This window comes from Eptesicus fuscus, chromosome 22 (assembly GCF_027574615.1).
Source record: "Eptesicus fuscus isolate TK198812 chromosome 22, DD_ASM_mEF_20220401, whole genome shotgun sequence".
Taxonomy (NCBI): Eukaryota; Metazoa; Chordata; class Mammalia; order Chiroptera; family Vespertilionidae; genus Eptesicus; species Eptesicus fuscus.
The window spans coordinates 16134677-16154738 of record NC_072494.1 but is presented as its reverse complement, the minus strand read 5'-3'; the positions used below and the strand labels follow the sequence as shown (position 1 = coordinate 16154738).

Here is a 20062-nt window from a genome sequence, read left to right as displayed (position 1 = left end):
GGTTGGGCATGTGGTTTATAAATACTTTTATTCCTTACTGTCTTAAACCCAGATGACCTCAGTTTTTCTCATTACATGTCTGGCCTCCATAGGTTGAGTTTGTCATCTCTGGAAACCATTCAGGGTAAATCTTTTCTAAGATGTTCTCTATATTAAGGAAGCCTGGGCTTGAATTGCACAGAGTGGTGACTAGTAACTAGCAGAAGAACTTCCCAGTTATTTCAATGGAATATCCCAGATATGGATTGTGATGGGGGAGGGGGTGAAAGGTTTGAGGCCCTGAAGATGGGCCATGTTGTGCGGGAAAGTGAAAAGCATGGGGAGTAGGGGAGATGGATGAAGCCTAATCTTTGTGTGAGGATTCTTGATGTGATTCTAGGGTCAGGGTTCCTGTCATCCATCTGCTGGCCCTTTGGACCGCTCAGCCACTGGCATGCTTTCGAAGTCTGTATCCATGAGTGGCATCAATTGCTTCTCGAGTGGCTCAGATCCAGCGGGTGAGTCAAAGTGGGGAGCAAAGCAGTGGTAGCTCCCCCTGTCTGTCTCACCACCACTCCTCGGGGTGAGCTATTTAGGGTTCAGATATATCCTGGGCTATATCTAACTATAATTTGGAAACCCCAAAATGCCTTTATTTAAATGAGAGATTTGAATTCAGGACTCTGGCGTTCCAACACCCTCCTTCCAATGAAGGAGAACATAGGACACCTGAGGCTCCCCAGCCTCCCTTCTCACCAGAGATGGAGGACAGTTAACTGCAATGTACCTTGTCCTCAAGATGAGGCACTGGGAGCTCACTGTGAACCTCTGTCCTCCCCATCCACCAGAGACAGGACGGAGACACTGGGTCCTCAGCCCCCTTCTCCACAGAACCCTGGTGCCCTGTTTCCCTGGCTCCCAACTTCTCCAGCTCTGCTCAGACCCCGCCCTCCCTCCCTGCTCCCCAGAGCTCGCCCTCAGGAATGGCGTCACATGCACCTGCAGCTTGGGAACCTGATCCAGGTGGAGGGGGTGGGGGAGGCAGCCCTGGACGCCTTTGTCTGGCTTCAGCTGGACACTTCTCGTCTCCTTTTGTGTTGGCAGGAAATTTGTCCCAGTCCTCTGCTGCTAACCTCAGCCAAAGGTAAGTTTGGGGAGATTTGGAGTCCTTTAAAGGCCTGGGTGGGGGAGGGGTGACGCTTCCTGAACATTGCTCCCCTTAACATTTCTGATCAAAGACCTCCAAGTATCTTCCTCCCTGAGCCGCATAGAATTGACCCAGGGAAGGCTCCGGAAGGTTCTGGTAGCCCATGGGATGGGGACGAAATTAAAGAGAGAAACGGAGTATCCAGACGACTGGGTGTCAGTTAAATGAAAGAGAGCGAGAGTTCATTGTCAGTGCCAGAAAGGTGAGCAGGCAGAGAGAGGGGCTGTTGGACAGTCTTAGGGAGAGACAGTGACCAAGGACCACGAATCAGCTTTGATGGCTCAGGTAACTGCCCAATGGGCAGTGGCTCCAAGGAGAACCCCAAGGGGAGAGGGCAGAGGCTGAAGGCATAGTTCAGGAATCCGGGCGAAGGCTGGGAGATTTCATCGACTGTGTCAATAAGCATGCAAAATCAGCACCTGTTTATTTGGCTCCTGCGGCCGAAGCCTGATTGGAGTAGGCCAGCCCGCTAAGACAGTGCGGGTGTGAGAGCTAGTAATGGGCCCTTTAAGATGTCAGGCTGATTTGCGGTCCGAAAATCTCTAGCTGACACATCCTCCTGGCTCTGGCTTTGGGATTAGCTCATGGGATGGGGCTGATGAAATCCCAGGAAATTCAGTCCTTATTGGCTTTAGGCCCAGAGGCCCTTTCCAAACAGCAGAGGGGGTCCTACACAGGGCTCTTGTTTGAGGAGGGGAAAATGCCATCCCCGAGAGCTCCCACCCCATACCGCTTCCGCTGGGAGCAGCCTGGGAGAAGATTGGGCCTGGATGGAGGAGGGGGGGTGTCTGCATTTATCTGGGAGGAGCCTGGAGTTTCCTCATAAATAGAGGGGCCTGGAAAACTAGCCCTTCACATCCAGGAAGTCCTAGGAGGTAGGGGTGGGGAGTGTCTTTCCTCTGAGTCCTTCCTCACCCTTTTTCTGAGTCTTTCCCCTCCTATCTCCACTTCCTTTCTCCTTATCATGGCACCCCCCTCCACCATCTCTCTGGGAGTATCTTTTCACCTCTTCCTTCTCGTTCTGCAGCTGTAGCCATCTGGAACGGGGTTCCGACGCCTGGGTAGGCTCCTCCCTGCGACGAACCTTCAGCTTCCTCTTGGGCATGACCGGCAAGGCCAAGGTAAGAGTCAGCTGGGGAAGTAGGCGGCCTGGGACCCACTGCCCCTCCAGCTCCCTTCCTCCCCACCCCTGGGAGACAGAGACTCGGGGTCATGTTCAAGTTTTAAGGGAACACATGCTGTCTCTCCCAGCCTTCCTCCTGTATTCCAGTACACCGCCTTTCCTCTGTTTTCCCTAGGGCTGCAGCCTAGCAGCCAGCTGTGGACAGCTGGAAGAGACAGCCAAGAGCCTGAGCAGCTGCGGGGTAGACTAGCCCTCCTTTTCTTTAGGCCTCACATAGCTAAGGGGTGGGCAGCAGAAACCATAACCATTGGGCATAATAATAATAGTTACAGCAATACTCTACTTCATCTTTTAAAATATACTTTTATTGATTTCAGAGAGGAAGGGAGAGGGAGAGAGAGATAGAAACATCAATGATGAGAGAGAACCACTGATTGGCTGCCTCCTGAACACACACACACACACACACACACACACACACACACACTGGAGCAGAATCGAACCCAGGACCCTTCAGTCTGCAGGCTGATGCTCTATCCAGCCAAACCAGCTAGGTCTACTCGTTACTTCTTCATAGAGTATTAGCATTTATGAAATGTTTTAAAATCATAATTTTATAGGAGGACACGGCAGCAGCAGGAGTTGAAAGTAGACTGTAGGCAAAGAGGCGGCCAGGACGGTAGATGATATGGAAGCAGGTGCACATGGTCCATGGAAGGCCTTGTGCAGTTCTGACCCTGGCAGGTGAAGGCACATCGCTCTCTTTCTTATTGCCAACCTCCGGGCTCTGGTGAAACTGGGGGCTCTGCCTGCTACTCGAATTCCTATCCACTTCCTTCATTTTCTGAGCCACCCCCCTTTTCTTCTGGTGGCCTCCCCAATTATATATGTACTTTCCAACCCAAGGTGGCTCCTGAGCATTGAGAGAGACACCCCAGAGCAGTCATCACCTATTCACTGGGAAGAATCAGAGGAGTCTCACCTAGGAAGGTTGTCCAGGCTCCTTCTGGCCCCACCCGCAGAGCCAGGGCTCTCTCCTCCGCCAGCCTTTTAGCCAAGATTCCCCTTCCTCTGGGTGGACAGGGAAGGCAGAGACAAAGCCAGGTTGTTAGCACCTTCTCGCTACAGGCCAAAGTGGGGAGTTGAGGCTTGAGACCAAGTAATCTGAGAAGGGGGGGGAGGGGTCCTAAAGCTGGGGGTAGGGGAGGGAGGCAGGGCAGTGAGGCCTGTCCTCTCCACGGGGTGGGGGTGGGGGTGGAGCAGAGCTCTTTAAAGAACAAAGCCAACATGAGGCCTGGGGTCTGAGTCCCATTTCCCACAGGCGCCCTGGCTCAGTGCAGGGTGTGAGAGTCTGCGGGCAGAATCGCCCTCTTTTCCTGCAGTTATGTGCCCACTCTTGACCTAACAGTTTGGTGACGGGTTGAGTAACCCGGTGAAGGGGAACGTGGGCAGAGACTTTGGAGTCCAGACAGGCAGCAGGAAAGCGCCAGAGTACATGAGGACATTGTCCCATGTGGCCCTTCCTCACCGCGGCCTCTGGTCCTGTGGTCCCGTTTCCCTCTCTGTCATCTGGTCCATTGTCCTTCCACCCTCGTGAATGTGTGTGTCTGCTGCACCGAATCTCTTCTTCCCCTTCCTCCCAGCTCAGGATAAGGGGCTGTAAGCAGGTAAACAGCAGGGGTGGGGCTGGAGAGAAGCTCGGTCAAGCAGCGAGAGAAGGAAGTGGCTTATTCCTTCCTACTTGACGAGCATTGCAGGGCTGACAAAACGCTTTTCCAGAGGTCATCTTATTTAATTCTTATAACATCCTGGGAAAGATAAATATTTTAATCTCCATTTCTCAGGCAAGATAACTTAGAGCCTAAATTGCCTCTGCTTGTCAGTAAAGCTAACGTAACAGTTTACCCCTTCTCTTCTATTCTTCTGCCGTCTTCTGATGGATGGCCACTGGAGCCAATTATGTCTTAATCATCCCTCCCAGAATGCACAAGATCCAGAGTAATAATAAGAAAAGCAAGCTTCCTCCTGGGCACTGGAGTGCTTGGGCCCAGGTATCCCTGTGACTCAGTCTGTTCACTTCCTGGCCATGACTCAGACTCGAACAGCCAGGTTCTTCCCTAGATGGTCTTCCCATCCGTGAAATGTGGGGGACACACCTGTTAGGTTAAATGAGCTAAAGAACATAGTGGCCACTTTTATTTTTATTTATTTATATATTTTATTGATTTTCTCACAGAGAGGAAGGGAGAGGGATAGAGAGTTTGAAACATCGATGAGAGAGAAACACTGATCAGTTGCCTCCTGCACACCCCCTCCTGGGGATGTGCCTGCAACCAAGGTACATGCCCTTGACCGGAATCGAACCTGGGACCCTTGAGTCCATGGGCCAACGCTCTATCCACTGAGCCAAACCAGTTAGGGCTTATTTATTTATTTGTAAAATATTTTTTCTTGATTTTAGAGTTGAAGGGAGAGGGTGAGAGAGATAGAAACATCAATGAGAGAAAAATCATTGATCAGCTGCCTCCTACCCTCCACATTGAGGATCAAGCCTGCAGCCCAGGCATGTGCCCTGACCGGGAATGGAACGTGACCTCCTGGTTCATAGGCTGATGCTCAACCACTGAGCCATGCCGACTGGGCTAAACTTAGTACATTCTTCAGCCTTGGCTGCCCACTGGGGTGGGGGTAGGTGAAGTTGGGGTTCTGAGCCTGGGAGCCTCTGGACTCCTGGTTTGGGGGAGTTCCTAGGGCCTTCCAGGAGCTCTCCCCTGCAGGTGCACTCCTGGAGGAATCAGCTTCTCCCATGGCCCCGGAGAAGTCCTTTCTGCTTTCTATTCGGTCTAGAACAGGCATGGTTCCTTCCTCTCCCTTTTTCTGGTCTTTGCTATATAAGGATCCTAACAGGGGAATGGGTGAAGAAGGAGGTGAAGGAGTTGCTAGGCAGGAGGGGAAGCAGAGGAGCACTGTGGGGGTGGTGCTGTGGGTGAGGAGCTCAGCCAGTGGTGAGGCAGTGGAGCCCGAAATAGTGGCAGAAGCTAAAATTGGCACCTACAAGAGTGCTGAGTTGGACTTGAAACCTGCAGCCTGCCCTACTGCCCAGCTCGCAGGTCCAGGGAGCCGCTCGTCTGGGCTGGGCTTCCTCCCTTCTCCCCCTTCCCCCACACCTTTTGGGACTAGAATTACTCAAGACCAGGCATCCTCACACTACGGCCCCGCGGGCCACATGCGGGTGTTTTTGCCGTTTTTGTTTTTTTACTTCAAAATAAGGTATGTGCAGTGTGCATAGGAATTTGTTCATAGTTTTTTTTTAAACTATAGTCCGGCCCTCCAACGGTCTGAGGGACAGTGAACTGGCCCCCTGTTTAAAAAGTTTGAGGACCCTTGGTCAAGACTCTGCAAACAGGGGATGCTCCCTCTCAGGGCATCCCATGCGTCTGGTTTCTCCAGGGAGGTGGGAGACCCTAGGAGGCAGAAATGAGCTGCGACGTCGAGTGGGTGTAGCTAGCGAGTGGGGGAGGAACTTTCCCGGGAGCAGGAAGCTCACCCAAGGTGGAGGGTGCCTCCAGGCTGGCGCCCCTCCCCCCTTCTGGTGGAGAGACTGGCCATACCCCAGCGGCCCCTGACTGGCGCAAGCTGGTTTCTGGTCTTTTGGTTCGGGCCTAACTTGCAGCAGTGAGAACTAGACACAAGAAAGGACTTCCTTAGCCTCTTAGCTTCCAGGTAGTGAATGCCTCTCCACCCTCAAGTATTGGGCAGGAGGGGAGGCGAAGGGACCGAGCGGTGAGGGAGGCCGCAGAGGGGTGGAGCTTGCAGAAGAATGCTCCCCGCTCCCCTCTGTCCCCGGAGGTGAACGTCTCCTTCACGCCCTCTGAACACCCAGCCTCCAGTTCCCCTCGGGCTCCCCCGCCCTCTCTGCGCCCCGACCCCCCATTGTCAGGGAGGCTGTCCTCTCCGGCCGGTTTGCTCTGAAGGGCCGAGGGCCGGGGAGGAACTGGGGGCCAGTTCCCTGGGGATGTGGGGGCGCTGGAACCCCCCCGGCCTGCGGGTCTCTGAGCCCTGCAGCCCGGGAGGATGGAGGGCGGAGGGAGGACCCGGGCTGGGACCGGGCCGCAGGGTGGGCAGGGGCGGCTTTTTGGAAGACGAGCGCTCCGAGGCGGATCTCCGGGGCCGGAGGACGCTCCGGGCGCTGGAGGGGACCCTCAACGTGTCGCTGGACACCCGCTCCCTCCTCGGAGCTGCCCCAGCCGAGACCCAGCAGTTGGTGCTGGGGGCACCCGCCCTGCTCTGCCCCGCCCCCCCCTTCCTGCGCCGGGGCGGGGGGTGGAGACTCTGGTTTGAGGAACTGGCGCCGGGGCTGCGAGGGGAGTCCGACTTCCTGTCCCCGGAGCTGCGCGTGCGGGGCGGCCCGTCCCCCTCCACCCCCACAATAGCTGGACGCCTGGGCCCCCGAGTGTCCCTCGGGCTCCCCGTCATCGGGGGACTATGTCTCGGATCGAGTCCCTCACGCGGGCGCGTATCGACCGGAGCAAAGAGCTGGCGAGCAAGGTGGGCTTGGCGACCCCTCCCCTCCACCCCGTCCCCAGGGCACCCTCCAACCCCCGCCCACAGGCGCACCCCCTCCCCCGTCTCCCCACACCGAAATCGGGGAGCATCCCCGGGCAGGGGGCGGGCTGGGTGGGTGGGGACTGGTAACTGGGGAGGGGGAGGGGGAGGGGGAGGGGGGCCGGAGACAGACCTAGCTCCACCTCCACCTCCACGCTGGGGTCCGGGAGCGCGGACCCGGCGTCGGCGGCCTCCGATCCGGCGGGCCGGGTGTGCGGGGCCTCGGGAAAGAAAGTTACTCGGTAAGGGACGGAGCAGGAGGAGGGGTGTGTGTCAGGGTGGGGGTGGCGAGAGCTCGGTGGCACCCCCTCCGCCCGGCTCCCACCGCCGTGCTCTCGGCGTCCCCGCACCCCGCAGTCGCCGGCTCGGTTCTTCCCCCTTTGTCCCGCCATCCGGGCAGGACGGGTGGGAGGAGGTAGTTTCCCGGCTTCCTCCCACCGACACCTCTAACGCCTCCCTCCGTCACCTCTAACGCCTCCCTCCCAGACAAAAGTCAGCTCCCCCGCGCAAATGGACTTTCCAGCTGTGATTCAGTTCCCTCTGGCGGGAGGGTGGCCGGGGTCAGGGCGGCGTGTTTCCCCCTAGCGGTCTCGCTCAGGTGCAGGGAGCAGAGGTCTTTGTGTAGCTGGGATCCTTTCCCCCCTCCTTAGGGGCCCATGAGCCCCCCTGTTCCCGCAGGGCCCCCCCTATCCCTGTCTGCCCCGCCAGCTTCCAAACTCCTTGTTCTCTCAACCTCGAACCCTTACCCTGACCCACTGGGCACTGCGCCCCCTTTGTCCCTCTCCCCCCTCTCCCAGCTCCCTTATTTCTCCGTCTGGGGATGTTTACCAACCATTTAAAGAGCCTGGGTGTGTAATTATCCTCTCCCCCACCTCCATCATGAGGTCTTGGCCGCTCCTTCCCAAGTATCCTTTATCCCTGTCTTTGTACCCAGGCCCACTCCCAAAGGCCATGACCTCTGCACAGCCAGACCCCAGGAAGTGATGAAGCTGACGTGTAGGTGAATAGTGAGAGCTAGGAGGAAGGGGGTGCCTGCAGACAGCACCTCCCAGCCACGCAGGGTACCCCCACGGGAGCCCTTCTCAGAAAGGCCAGGATGCAGCCCATAACTGGTTTAATCTTTGGCTTCTCTCCCACCCCAGGACCCCAGTGCCCTGCCCCTGGCTCCCACCCTATGCTGATCACTCCCCCCGCCCCCCTTTCTTCAGGCAAGGAAGCTGTACCCTTCAGAGCCCGCAAGGACGGTGCAAACCCACCCACTCCTAGCTCCTCCCTGCCTACCTGTCTGCAGGCTAAGTTGGGCAAGATTCCACCCTGGAACGGTTCCTGGGCGGGTTGGGATAAGAGTCTGCGAACGGGAAAACACCTGGAGTAGGGCTTAAGAGCCGCGGAGGGCTGGGAGAGGTGGCTGAAGGGCGGTGCGCGGTGGGGTGGCCTGTGCCAGGCCAGGCCCCTGCTCTGAAAGTCTGTGTTTATTTTTCAGCCGTTTGAGCTGAGACCCTGGAGTGGAGCCAAGGGGGGTGGAGAGCTTTTTGAAACCACGGAAATTTGGTTCCACCCTAAAAAGGAAAGCCATGGGGGAGAGGGGGCACAGAGAGGGCTTCTGGGCGGATAGATACTGGGGGTCCCCTTGCCATTCTTGGGAGGAGCTGGGGGGCAGACACCTGGCCCTCATGCGGGCTGTGGGTGGGTGGGTGGGTGGGGAGGGGGACCTGGGACTCTAGAAGATTGGCTCTTTCTATCCTGGGGTGGCCATGGTGGGGGGGTTGGGAATCTGGCCGGAGGGTGGGGTCTGGGGGGCTGAGGGGGTGGATTTTTGAGGGCAAAGAGGCCACTGGAACTTGTCGGTTTGGGCTGGTCGGAAGAGGAGGGCCACCTCCGGAAAGCTGTGGTTACAGAAGGGGGGAGTTGGTTCTTAGCCAACAAACCCTGGATCCCCTCTCCCCCCCCTCCCCCAAGCACGCCAGCTGTCTCTTTTCTTTTTATACTGTGGTGGGAAGGAGAGAGGGGCCTGTGGAAATGAAATTATTTGAGGAAGATGGTCTCTCCTGCTACCCATTTGGGGAATAGCCCAGAGCTAAGCCCTGACCTTCACTGCCCCCCCCCCCCCCCATTCCTTTGCTTGCTCCCCAGGACCTCGTGGTGGGAGAAATTTAAGTCACACCTGCCCTTTTTCCTTCTCATTCTCACAGTCTTTCTGTGTGGCTTCCCCTCCCCGTGCTTCTTTTTTTCTTTCCAGTCCGTTTTTATTCCTTCAGGCTGTCTTCAGCCCTCCACCCCCTCAATTCTCTCTGCTCTACTTCCTACCTCCACAGGCCCCAAACCCAGAGGTCTCCTTTCTCCCGTTAGCGCCCCCCCTTCCTTTCCTCCTCCCCCAAACCCTAACCTTTATACCTGCCCGCCTCTCACAGAACAAAGGGTCTTTTCCTGCTTAGGAGCAAGCAGGGTCCCGAGATCGAGATCCAGGGGTGGCTGTGGAGCCGGGAGGGGGTCTCCTTGGAATCTCTAGGACTCCAGCATTGGAGTGTGGCGGGCAGGTGGAGTGGGGAGAGAGGAGAAAGGCTGTCTCTTTGTCCTGAATAATGGAGAGGTGGCTGGCTTTGTGTGCGGGAGTGGAGCCGCAGAGGAAGGATGGGTGAGCCCAGGAGGGGGCTGAGAGGGGTGGCAGTTTGGGGGAATGTTGAATAGCTGGGGATCCCCAGGAGGCGGAAGCTTTTGGGGGCATAGGGAAAGATTCTAGGTTAGGGAAAGAGCTGAGGGGGAGGGGGACGGAAGGATGGGGGAAGGGAGCGGGAAGCTTAGGGAAGTCATAGGACAGCAGGGGAGTTGGATGAGCCTAGAGAAGAATCTGCTGGGGCTGACCCCGGGGTTTAAAGAGGGCTCTCTCTGATCTCAGTCCCTCTGGCTTTCCTGGGTCCCTGACCTTGGAATCAGGGAAGGGTCAGATGAGAATGTAGGAGTCCCATGCGTGTACGTGGCCTGTATTGGGGTATATGTACGTGTCTGTCTGTCTGTCTGTCCCCACGTGCTCTGGTTTACTGCTTTGAATGGTGGTCACCGAAGTAGGAGGCTCGTGCTCTGGACTTGAGGAAGCTTTTCTGTTCTTAGCTTCAGTCTCTGGTTTGAAGTGCTGTCCAGGAGCTTGTGGGAGCCGATTGGTTAGGGTTCCCGGGGCCGATAAGAGAAACGACCGAGGGGAGCTGGCTGGACCTCTCTGGGTTTGTTGTATCTCCTTGGGGGAGGGGTCCTGCAGGCAGCAGCTGCCCCCTCCCGGCTCCACCAGCCTGCCCTGTGCCAGGAGGGCAGGGAGTCCTGGCACAGCCATTGTTCGCTTCACAAACGCCCGTCTGTCTGCAGCACTCCCCCGCCCTCCGCTGGTTTCTCTCTCTGACCCGACAGGTGTGGCCGGGTGGGGGGCAGGCTGGGGTCCAGGATGTCTGGGTCTCAGGGTCTCTGGCTTGATTTTATTCCCGATGACCCTTAACACCCCTCTTTCGCTTCACCAGTGTGCCCACCCCCATTGTCCAGTGTTTCATCCTCATTCATCAAGCAAGCATTTATTAAGTGCTTTTGTGTACTCAGTGGTATCTTTTTGTGCTGAGTGCCCGGCTTTGGCGTTAGTATTTCCGTTAGCTGCCTTCTCCTCGGCCTCCTTTATCTTGTCCCGGGAAAGTCGTAAAGGGACAGAGCCTGGCTGAGACCATCCCAAGCTCTCTTCTCATTTCCCAACCCTATAGCTCATTCCCATGACTCACTGCCCTTCACAGCCTATGACGCTGCACCCTTGCTGGCTAGGGGTCGAACCACAGATGACTCCAGTCCCAGTGGAATCCTCCAGGGTCGCCATACAGCGGGCCTGGACAGAGGCCTCACCGTCTTGGGGAAGGGGCTGCTGCCAGTTGCAGCTGGAGCAGAGGTGGTTCTGAGTGCCACGTGACTCCCCCAGAGCTCCTGGTTGGGATATGCCCGATGGAGGAGCAGGGACAGCTGAGAGCTTAGGCTTTGCCTTGGAGAGCCTCCAGCCAGCCCCTGTTGCCCGCTGGGAGCACAGGAAGCCAAGGTCCAGGCTTTGGCATTGCCTTGTCCTTCATGGACGTGACTGTTTTCCTCTCCTCTCAGCCTGGGAGACAGGGTCAGCGAAGTGAGAAGACAGCTGCTGCCTTTGGGTTTTTGGGCAACCAGCCACAATGCCCTCTGCTATTCACCTCGTCCTTTCTCCCCCGCAAAGGGACCAAGATCTGGGGTGACAAGTAAGGGTTGGGTTGGCCTTCTGGGCTCTAGGTCTAAGTTCAAAGGAAATAAGAGGAGAGAAGAGCTGGGAACCCTCCAGGAAGAGAGAGAAGGAGAGACGAGGAGAGGAGACTGGAGGCTTTGAACCTCTGGCAAGGAATGAGGGCCCCTAGAGCAGGGGTGAGGGTGTTGCTGGCACCCTTTGTCTTGGTGTCCATCCGTCCGTCCATCCTTCCTTTCTTCTTTCCTTGCTTCCTTTCCTTCTTCCCAAACATGTATTGAGTGCCTGTTGTATACCAGCCATTGTGATGGGAGCTTTATTCACTTGATCCTTGATGTAGCGTGGTGTAGTTGAAGGCTGTCTAGCAAGCAAGACTTCCCGTGTGCGTTTATGAGAAAGAATGACTCTAGATACGGGCAGCAGGGCACCGAATCAAGCAGGAACGGTCTCTGAGTGTTGGTGGTGGGTGTTGTAGATTATGGAGGAATGGGCCCTTTTCCTGGTGGACAGAATGGGGTGTGGAGGTGAAGGGCTGCCTGCTGGGGGCTGGATACATGGGAGACCAATGTGAACATCGTAAGAATACCTGGAAAAGAGTAGGACAAAGAACCAAACAAACCATGCACTCCTCTCTGGAGCAGACACCCCTGGTGAGCAGGCCCTGTGTCCTCCTATCCTCACCAGCCTAAGCCCTGGGGCGGGCAGAGTCTGCCTCCCGGACAATAGCGCTAGGCAGTGCCAGGGCCGCTTGCTGCTGGGCAGTGCCCATGTTGGGATGTGCTGTTGCTGTGGCTGCTGCCCGCTGCTGGCCCACCTAGAGAGGGGGTCACTTGGAGAGAGGGTGAGTATCGGGAGGTCAAGAAGGAAGCCTGGGCACAGAGTACCTGGGTTGTCTATGGGGCATTGATGCCAGAGAGGGTGGGTCACTAGAGACCCCCTTCTCGGGCAGCCCCAGTCCTCTCCCTCCTCCTTCCACCTCCTTCCCAGGTGAGTGCTCCTGGATGCATAAGAGGGGAGGACACGCTGGTGAGGGGAGGGAGAGTGGTAGCATCATTAGGGCAGATCTGTGTCGCTGCCTGTTCTGGAACTGACTTGATTTAGACATGTTGCTCTTTTTAACAATTCACTTTTTGCTAGCTTTTGTGAAAAATATTTCAACTACAATTGACATTCAGTATTGCTTGCTTGCTTTTAAGTCAAACATAGCAAAGTGCTCAGACTTTTTATTTGTGTCATAGAGAAGCCTGGGAGGGCAGGAAAGGAGGAGAGAACGGAGTGTGTGACAGTGAGACAGATATTTGGACTTGGTCTTTGAGGTCCTATAAGGTTGTTATTCGGAGCAGGATTTTGTCTTCCATAGAGCAGGCAGATGGAGGTTAGACCCAAGGAAGAATTTCCTAGTGGTCCAGGTAGGTGGGTACCAGAATAAAGAAAGGGAGGCCTGGAACATTGGGAGGCTAGAGTTAGAGATGAGACCCTCGCCGAGGTGGAGGAGGGGTGAGGGGGTGGCCAAGGCCAGTGGAGGAGAAGCCAGGATAAGAGAGAGAAGGCAGAAGTGGAAGAGGAGATGGGGTGCGGGGAGAGGAGAGGGAGATGGGATGGAAAGGAGACCAGGAGACAGGAAGAGAGAAAAGAGGAGGATGCGAGGAGAGGAGCAAAGAAAAATGGAAGATCTGGGTAGGAAGTGACCTTAAGACCTCTGGTCTCTGCCCATCAGACAAACCTGGAGCTCTGAAGGGAGGCAGGAGAAAGAAGGATCCGGGCCACCAGGAAGTCTGGAGACATGCTAGGGCTTTGTGGCCCAGTGCCCTCTGCCCCTGTGGTGTTGACTCAGCCCGTCCACACTTCCCTTTTCTACCCTAAGCACCAGATCAGGGCGTCTCTGCCCCTCCCCCACCGCTTCACTGCTAGTGTGGCAGGAGCTGGGCGTGTTTGGGCTCAGGCTCAGGCCTAAGGTCCAGCCTGAGGGCTCTCCCCTGAGCTCTAATTCTCTGTCCCAGCCCCCCCCCGCCCCCCGCCCCCCGCCCCCCCCCCCCCCCCCACTGTCCTCCAACTTGGGCCTCATACCCTCGGCTTCAGCAAATGAGCCACTGGGTTCTGAGGGGCTGGGAAGCAGAGGGTGGTCCTAGCTCCTGTTCCTGCTCTCCTTCCTCGGAGAGTGGCTGCTGCAGAAGGCCCTGGAGCAGGCGGGAAGGATGGTGTCCCATCTCCTCACCTTCTCAGGCTTTCAGGAAGCTCAGTGGCTTGAGGGGGTCAGAAAAGGGGTTCAGAGGTCAGAGGGGAGTGGGAGGGGAGAGCAGAGATGGGAACAGCCAGCCTCTGAGGTTTTGAGGGAGGCCTCGCAGTGTGCCCCGTCTCAGGGGAGCCCAGAGCCGGCTGGAGGATGGAGGGCAGATGGCAGAAGGAACTTCCCAGGATAGGAGAGACTAATTGGGTGAGGAGGAATAGAGGGAGCCGCCCTAGGTTTTGGAGGGTTGTATGAGAAGGATAAAAAAGTTAGACTGCAGGCGAGACTTCCTGCCAGGAATGACACCTAGCCAGCTGAGTTTCCTTCCTTTCCTTCCTTAGAGCGAGGGGAGGAGTGACCCAAGGCCAAAACCAGGCTCCTCCTACCTCGGGGTTAGCGGAGAACACGCTGCCTCCTGCCTACGGGCTGAGTGTGTGTGGAAAGTCCGAGGTTCGGGACCCTGACTCTGGGTTGGGGGTGGCAGTGGAGGCATTCTGCCCCCCTCAGCCAATCTAATAAGGGGATCTCCCCCCTCCCCCCGACAGTGACTGCCACAGAGACAGTGACTCCAGCACCGGTTGTCATGGTTATAAGAGGAGCTAACTCCCATAGATCTGAAAGCGCTGGTGAGCTGGCATGCTCTGCTTCGCCTGCTCTCCCCTCCTCTCTGCGCATATTCCTCTGGCACAGAGAAGAGAGCTCAGCAGCTTGGGGGCGAGCAGAGCTAGGGCTGGAAGGTGGAGTGAGGACGCCGAGGTCTAGACCAGGGAGATGAGTGGCAACCGGAGGCAGCCGAGCCGCAGAGGCCAGGTCGGTCAGGGCCAGCGAGGTCCCCGGGGCTGGGCTGGCCGGTCCTGGAGAGCTGCAGAGGCTCTGCGCTGGGCGGTGGTGTCCTTCCGGCATCCCTAGGCAGGACTCCTCCCTGGCCTGTCTCTCCGGACTCGGCCGGCACTCTGGCGTTTCCCAGCCTCCCTTAGTGTTTCTCTGTCCCCTTCCACAGGCCCGGGAAAAGGAGAAGATGAAGGAAGCCAAGGATGCCCGCTATACCAACGGGCACCTCTTCACCACCATCTCCGTCTCGGGCATGACCATGTGCTATGCCTGTAACAAGAGCATCACAGCCAAGGAGGCCCTCATCTGCCCAAGTAAGTTGGACCCTGAATGTCACTCTGACTCCCATCTTTCCACCTGTCCTTTCTGCTCTGGATCCATCGGGGTCACTCCCCACGCAGAGCCCCAGCTGGGTCCACATGCCAGGGCCACATGCTTGATCCCTTGCTCCCTTGCCTCCCACCGAGGGGTGGTGGCAGTCGGACGATGGCACAAGCAGGACTCTCTGGGAATGTGGGGGAGGGGAGACGAGGATGGCTCCCAGTGCAGCTGTCACCCTCTGGGTGTCCCCGGCTCCCTGAACAGCTGGGGAACTGATTGGAGAGGGAGCAGGAATGCATGCGAGGGCAGGTGGGGGCAGGCGAGGGGAGCTCGGTGGCAAGCTACTGGACTTGCAGCTGGCTCTGCCCGTCTTCTGGGCAGAACCGGACGCTCAGGACCCTCTGTCTCACATTCTGGTCTGACTGACTGCACGGTGGCAAGAGGGCACACAGCAAGGATGTATGTGTTTTGGAGGGTGAGGGTGAGAAGTCCTGGCTTCCACCTACATCTGAAGGTAGCCCTGTATTTAGGAAGTATAATTCTTCCTTCTCCAAAATGCCTGTGCAGAGGGATCCTGCCTTATCCGTCTCCCCCCACCCCCCACCCCCCAATTTGTGGCAAAAAGCTGCTTGTGATCAGAGCAGGCCTGAGGTATTGGAACCTGCTGCTGGTTAGTGGGACAACGGCTGTAGCCCTAAATCCCTAAGGAACTGGGGAAGGAACCCCAGAAAGGACCACTATTTCCTCGATGCTCTATTTTGAGTTATGAGGATGAGGAGGGAACCCCAATCTAAATCCCTCTAGAGACCTGACAAAATTCCCAATCCAGAGCTTGTTGCCAGGGGAACTGGTGAGGCGGGCAGCCTGCAAGTGCTATTTTGAGAGCAGGTGGAAAGCGGAGGTTCGCTCCAGAGACACTGGGTGCTAGGGATATAGGAGACGGGAGCTCCTGGAGGGTGGGGGCAGCCCCTGCCCCCACTTCGGTCTGCCCCCCTGCCCCACCCTGCTTGCCTTGTATTTGTGGAAGTGAGCATGGTGCTGGGTATTGTCTGAAGGAGTTAGCAGAGTTTCCGGTGTTGTTGGATGGAGGAGGGGAAGCTGGCGAGGAACAGGGGCTGAGGGCACGGCAGGGGAAAGGGACAGCCAGTGGTTCCAGTGCTAGGCTTGGCCGTTCTTCCTTTCCTTCCTCTTCTACCCCCCGGGCAAGGTGTGCGGGGTGGGTGACGGGGAGAAGCAGGTGGAGTGTGAGCGCTGCAGGTTCGCCTTGGTTAGAGGACAGGGCTCCTGAGCCTGGAAGAAGGCAGATTGACTGGAGGCAGAGCATGCAGAGCTGAGCAGTGCAGAGGCAAGCAGTGGAGGGGAGGGCAGGGCTGGGCCCAGCCCCACTCTACCCCTGGGTCCGTCGGCCCTCACCCTGCGTGGGCCTGGCCAGAGTTCATGGGCAGGCGTGTGGTGCCATGGAAAGAGCACAGCGCTTGAGCTCAGGCACACCTGAGCTGAAATCCCAGCTCTCCCTCTAGCTCGATGACCTCTGGCAGATGACCTGACCTCGTTAGGCCAGGTTCCTCATCTGGAAAACAAGGACCACGGAGTCTACCGCAAAGGGTCGCGGGGACCACATAAAGCTGGGACGTGGACTAGATGCTCAGGGAATGTTCATTTCTCCCCTCGGCCCCTAGTCCCCATCCCAGCTGCTCCTGTGCCATCTTCGCTTCCGTGGGCGTCCTCCCTTCCATCTGTCATTCTCAACCACCTTTGTGCTTCCTGAACTCCTCCGTGGCCGCCAGTCACCCCTTCTTCCCTCTAGTCCACCCCTCAGGTCACCTTTGAGTCAGGATGGCCTGCCGCCCTGATTACTTAGCTGTGGTTAACACCTGTACCCCTAAATTAATTTCCTGCTTGAAGGAAGGAGGAGGCGGGAGGAGCGGGGCTGGGGTGTGGTGATGGCTGAGAAGTCTGGGAAGGGAGGACAGTCTCTGAGACTGTGTGGCCCAGGGGAGATGGGTGTCTGCATATGGGTGTGCCCCCTCCTGTACCACCCGGCCCTCCCTTCACCCTCTTTACCCCGCCCTCCCAGCCTGCAATGTGACTATCCACAACCGCTGTAAAGACACCCTCGCCAACTGTACCAAGGTCAAGCAGAAGGTGAGACGGCAGGGAGGGCAGAGGGCTGGGGGAGAGGGTAGTGAGTGTGCGGTGCCCTCATGCCTTTTGCATTCATCCCCTACCCATTCAACCCCTCTCCTCACCGTGGGGCAGCCCAGACCCTCCACCCCAGACCTCAGGCCTGAGCGGGCCAGCCTGCTGCTATAGACCTAGCTCCCCAGCACTGGGCGCAGCCACCCTGATGACTTCAGCCATCCTGCCAGCTTCCTCCCGAGGGGGCCAGCTGCCCGGCTCCTGCCCTGTGCTGTGGGGGTGCCGCTTGGGTGACAGCTGTCCTTGGTGTCTCTCCCTTGCTCTCTGTCTCACAGCAACAGAAAGCTGCACTGCTGAAGAACAACACTGCCTTGCAGTCTGTGTCACTCCGCAGTAAGAGTGAGTAGTGAGGGGGTTCAGGAGCCCCCTCGGGCCCCTGGGCCCCAGGCCTTTCGGTCCACGGGCTCTGCTGCTCCCCTCGAATGTGTTCCCTGGCGCAGCACCTTTCTCCCCTTAATTGGAAGCAGATGGTGAGATGTCCGGACTCTCGGGCTGAGGGGCCGGACAGAAGAATCCCGGGGGTTGAGGACTGGGGATGGCCGGCCCTCTGAACCCGCTCACACCCTGTATCATTATGGTTGTTATTTACGCTGCGCTTGGGTGTTGGTGGCAGCTGACAAGTGTCCGTTCAGACAGCTCTGGTGGAACAGGAAGAGCACGGTGCTTAGTCAGGTGTGAGTCCCTGCTCATCCACCGGCTGAGTCACCCCGGACAAGACCTAGAACCTTTCTGAGCTCCAGTTTGCTCATAGGCATGTTGAGGGGAAGGGTGAAGACAAGAAAAGCTCTTTGTCTGTTCAAAGGATTGCACCCATGGAAGGCAGCATCGCTGTCAGCATCTTGCTTCGATCAGAGTGGGCGGAGGGCGGGTGGGAGAGGAGGCCTGCCTGTTGGTTGAGGAGCCTGGGAGGCCTGATTCCCGGGAAGGCGCCACGTTTGACGCTCGCCTGCTCGGTATCCCCTCCACAGCCACCACGCGGGAGCGGCCGAGCTCCGCCATCTACCCCTCCGACAGCTTCCGGCAGTCCCTGCTGGGCTCCCGCCGAGGCCGCTCCTCCTTGTCTTTAGCCAAGAGTGTTTCCACCACCAACATTGCCGGGTGAGCCTCTGCCTGGGGAAGGGAGAGCCAGGTAGGCAGAGAATGTGGCAGTGGAGACCAGCGGGCTGAGAGGGCCCTTGCCATCCCTGGGTTCAGAATTAGTCAGACAGGTAAGGCGAACGTGGGGTGACGGCCTCTCGGGTCCCGGCTTTGGTTCCGCACCTGGGAAGGGCCCTCTGGCCGGAGATGGAGTGATGCAGCCGACCCGCACTTCCCTCAGGCACTTCAATGAGGAGTCTCCACTGGGCCTGCGCCGGATCCTCTCCCAGTCCACAGACTCCCTCAACATGCGGAACCGAACCCTATCGGTGGAGTCCCTCATCGACGAAGGTGACCATGCGGGGCCTGGGGACACCTGGGGATGAGGGGCTGGTGGGCAGGCCCAGAATGGCAGAGCCGGAAGGGTCTAGAGAAGGACCCAGGACTTGGGGAAGTGGTGCCGAGTTGCTGCCCCCTCTGATGTCCAGGTGCAGAGGTCATCTACAATGAGCTGATGAGTGACTTTGAGATGGATGAGAAGGACTTTGCAGCCGATTCCTGGAGCCTTGCGGTGGACAGCAGCTTCCTGCAGCAGCATAAAAAGGAGGTGATGAAGCAACAGGATGTCATCTATGGTGAGCCCAGACCACCCCGAGGCCTCTCTGCCTTCACTAGGTCCTGGCTATTGGTGTCCTTCTGCCAGTCCCCACCTCTCAAGATCCTTCCCACTTACCCCATTGGTCTCCAAGACCCTGCCTGCATCCCGCAGATTGCCACTAGGGACTGTTGGTCTCCAGGGCTCTGTCTTTATCCCTTTACGCTAGTCAATTCTTAGTCTTTACTCTGGGCCTGTTCCATGCTAGGGACTGTGGGAAACCTAGACCTGTAGACAAATACATGGTCCTTGCCCTAAAGCAGCTTACGACTTGAGATGACAATCATAAAGATAAAAAATGGTTAGAAAATGACCTTAAGATCATAAGAATGCAGAATGTTGACCTGGAAGGGACCTTGCAAACCTCACGTAGCGCTCTGAGGTCCCCAACCCAGGCCCCACCAATTGCGGCCAAGCCAGGGTAGAGGCCAGATGTCCTGTTGTCCGCACAGAGCTCATCCAGACGGAGCTGCACCATGTGCGGACGCTGAAGATCATGACCCGCCTCTTTCGCACGGGGATGCTGGAAGAGCTCCAGCTGGAGCCGGGCGTGGTCCAGGGCCTGTTCCCCTGTGTGGACGAGCTCAGTGACATCCACACACGCTTCCTCAGCCAGCTGTTAGAACGCCGCCGGCAGGCCCTGTGCCCCGGCAGCACCCGGAACTTCATCATCCCTCGCTTGGGTGACCTGCTCATCAGCCAGGTGAGAAAAGGCGCTGTGACTGGAGTGGGCATTTCTTTGAAAAAATATATGTGTTTTTGTTGATTTTAGAGAGAGGGGAAGGGAGAAGGAGAGAAACATCTATGTGAGAGAGAAACATTGATTGGTTTCCTCCTATACTCACCCCAGTCGGGGATTCAACCCACAACCTGGGCATGTGCCCTGACCGGGAATCGAACCGGTGACCTTTTGGTACACAGGATGATGTTCAACCAACTGAGCCATACTGGCCAGGGCTAGAGAGGGCATTTCTTGCCTCCAAACTCTAGGGCTGTGGTCGGCAAACTGCGGCTCGCGAGCCACAGGCGGCTCTTTGGCCCCTTGAGTGTGGCTCTTCCACAAAATACCACGGCCTGGGCGAGTCTATTTTGAAGAAGTGGCGTTAGAAGAAGTTTAAGTTTAAAAAATTTGGCTCTCCAAAGAAATTTCAATCGTCGTACTGTTGATATTTGGCTCTGTTGACTGATGAGTTTGCTGACCACTGCTCTGGGGGGTAGAGCCAGGGAGAACTGGAGAGGCAGGAAGACAGCCTCTCTTACACAGGGGGTAAGGTGTGGCTTTGGGGGATATACTAATCCAGCCCTGCTCCCCCAACTTCTAGTTCTCAGGTCCCAGCGCTGAGCAGATGCGGAAGACCTACTCGGAGTTCTGTAGCCGCCACACCAAGGCCTTAAAGCTCTATAAGGAGCTGTATGCTCGAGACAAGCGCTTCCAGCAGTTCATCCGGGTGAGCAAACCTCTCCGGGACCCACACGCAGCCTCCTCTGGTGGCCCAAACCCGGCCTCCCCCACTCCTGGGTGCAGGTGTACTGCACCTGCGTGGAGATCAGGTGTTCACCGTCCTGTGGGCCAGCCCCTGGTGGCAGCACAGCAGGAGCTTCCCACT

General features: G+C 57.3%; 1 protein-coding gene across 2 annotated transcripts in view; it reads left to right on the top strand.

The window, feature by feature from the left end:
- Window positions 1–2231: 2231 nt before the first annotated feature.
- The window catches only part of ARHGEF2 (Rho/Rac guanine nucleotide exchange factor 2), a 29875-nt gene continuing 12044 nt past the window's right edge, over window positions 2232–20062 (top strand). Inside the window, exons 1-9 of one of the 2 annotated variants that reach the window (XM_054711739.1) lie at window positions 2232–2307; window positions 14373–14517; window positions 16602–16669; window positions 16999–17062; window positions 17692–17821; window positions 18042–18151; window positions 18289–18435; window positions 18908–19158; window positions 19778–19903. In XM_054711739.1, coding sequence (XP_054567714.1) covers window positions 2290–2307; window positions 14373–14517; window positions 16602–16669; window positions 16999–17062; window positions 17692–17821; window positions 18042–18151; window positions 18289–18435; window positions 18908–19158; window positions 19778–19903 — 1059 coding nt within the window. In that variant the 5' untranslated portion in view covers window positions 2232–2289. Of the gene's footprint in view, window positions 2308–6686; window positions 6858–14372; window positions 14518–16601; window positions 16670–16998; window positions 17063–17691; window positions 17822–18041; window positions 18152–18288; window positions 18436–18907; window positions 19159–19777; window positions 19904–20062 lie in introns of those variants that run through there. The other variant, XM_008155674.3, reaches the window with a different exon arrangement.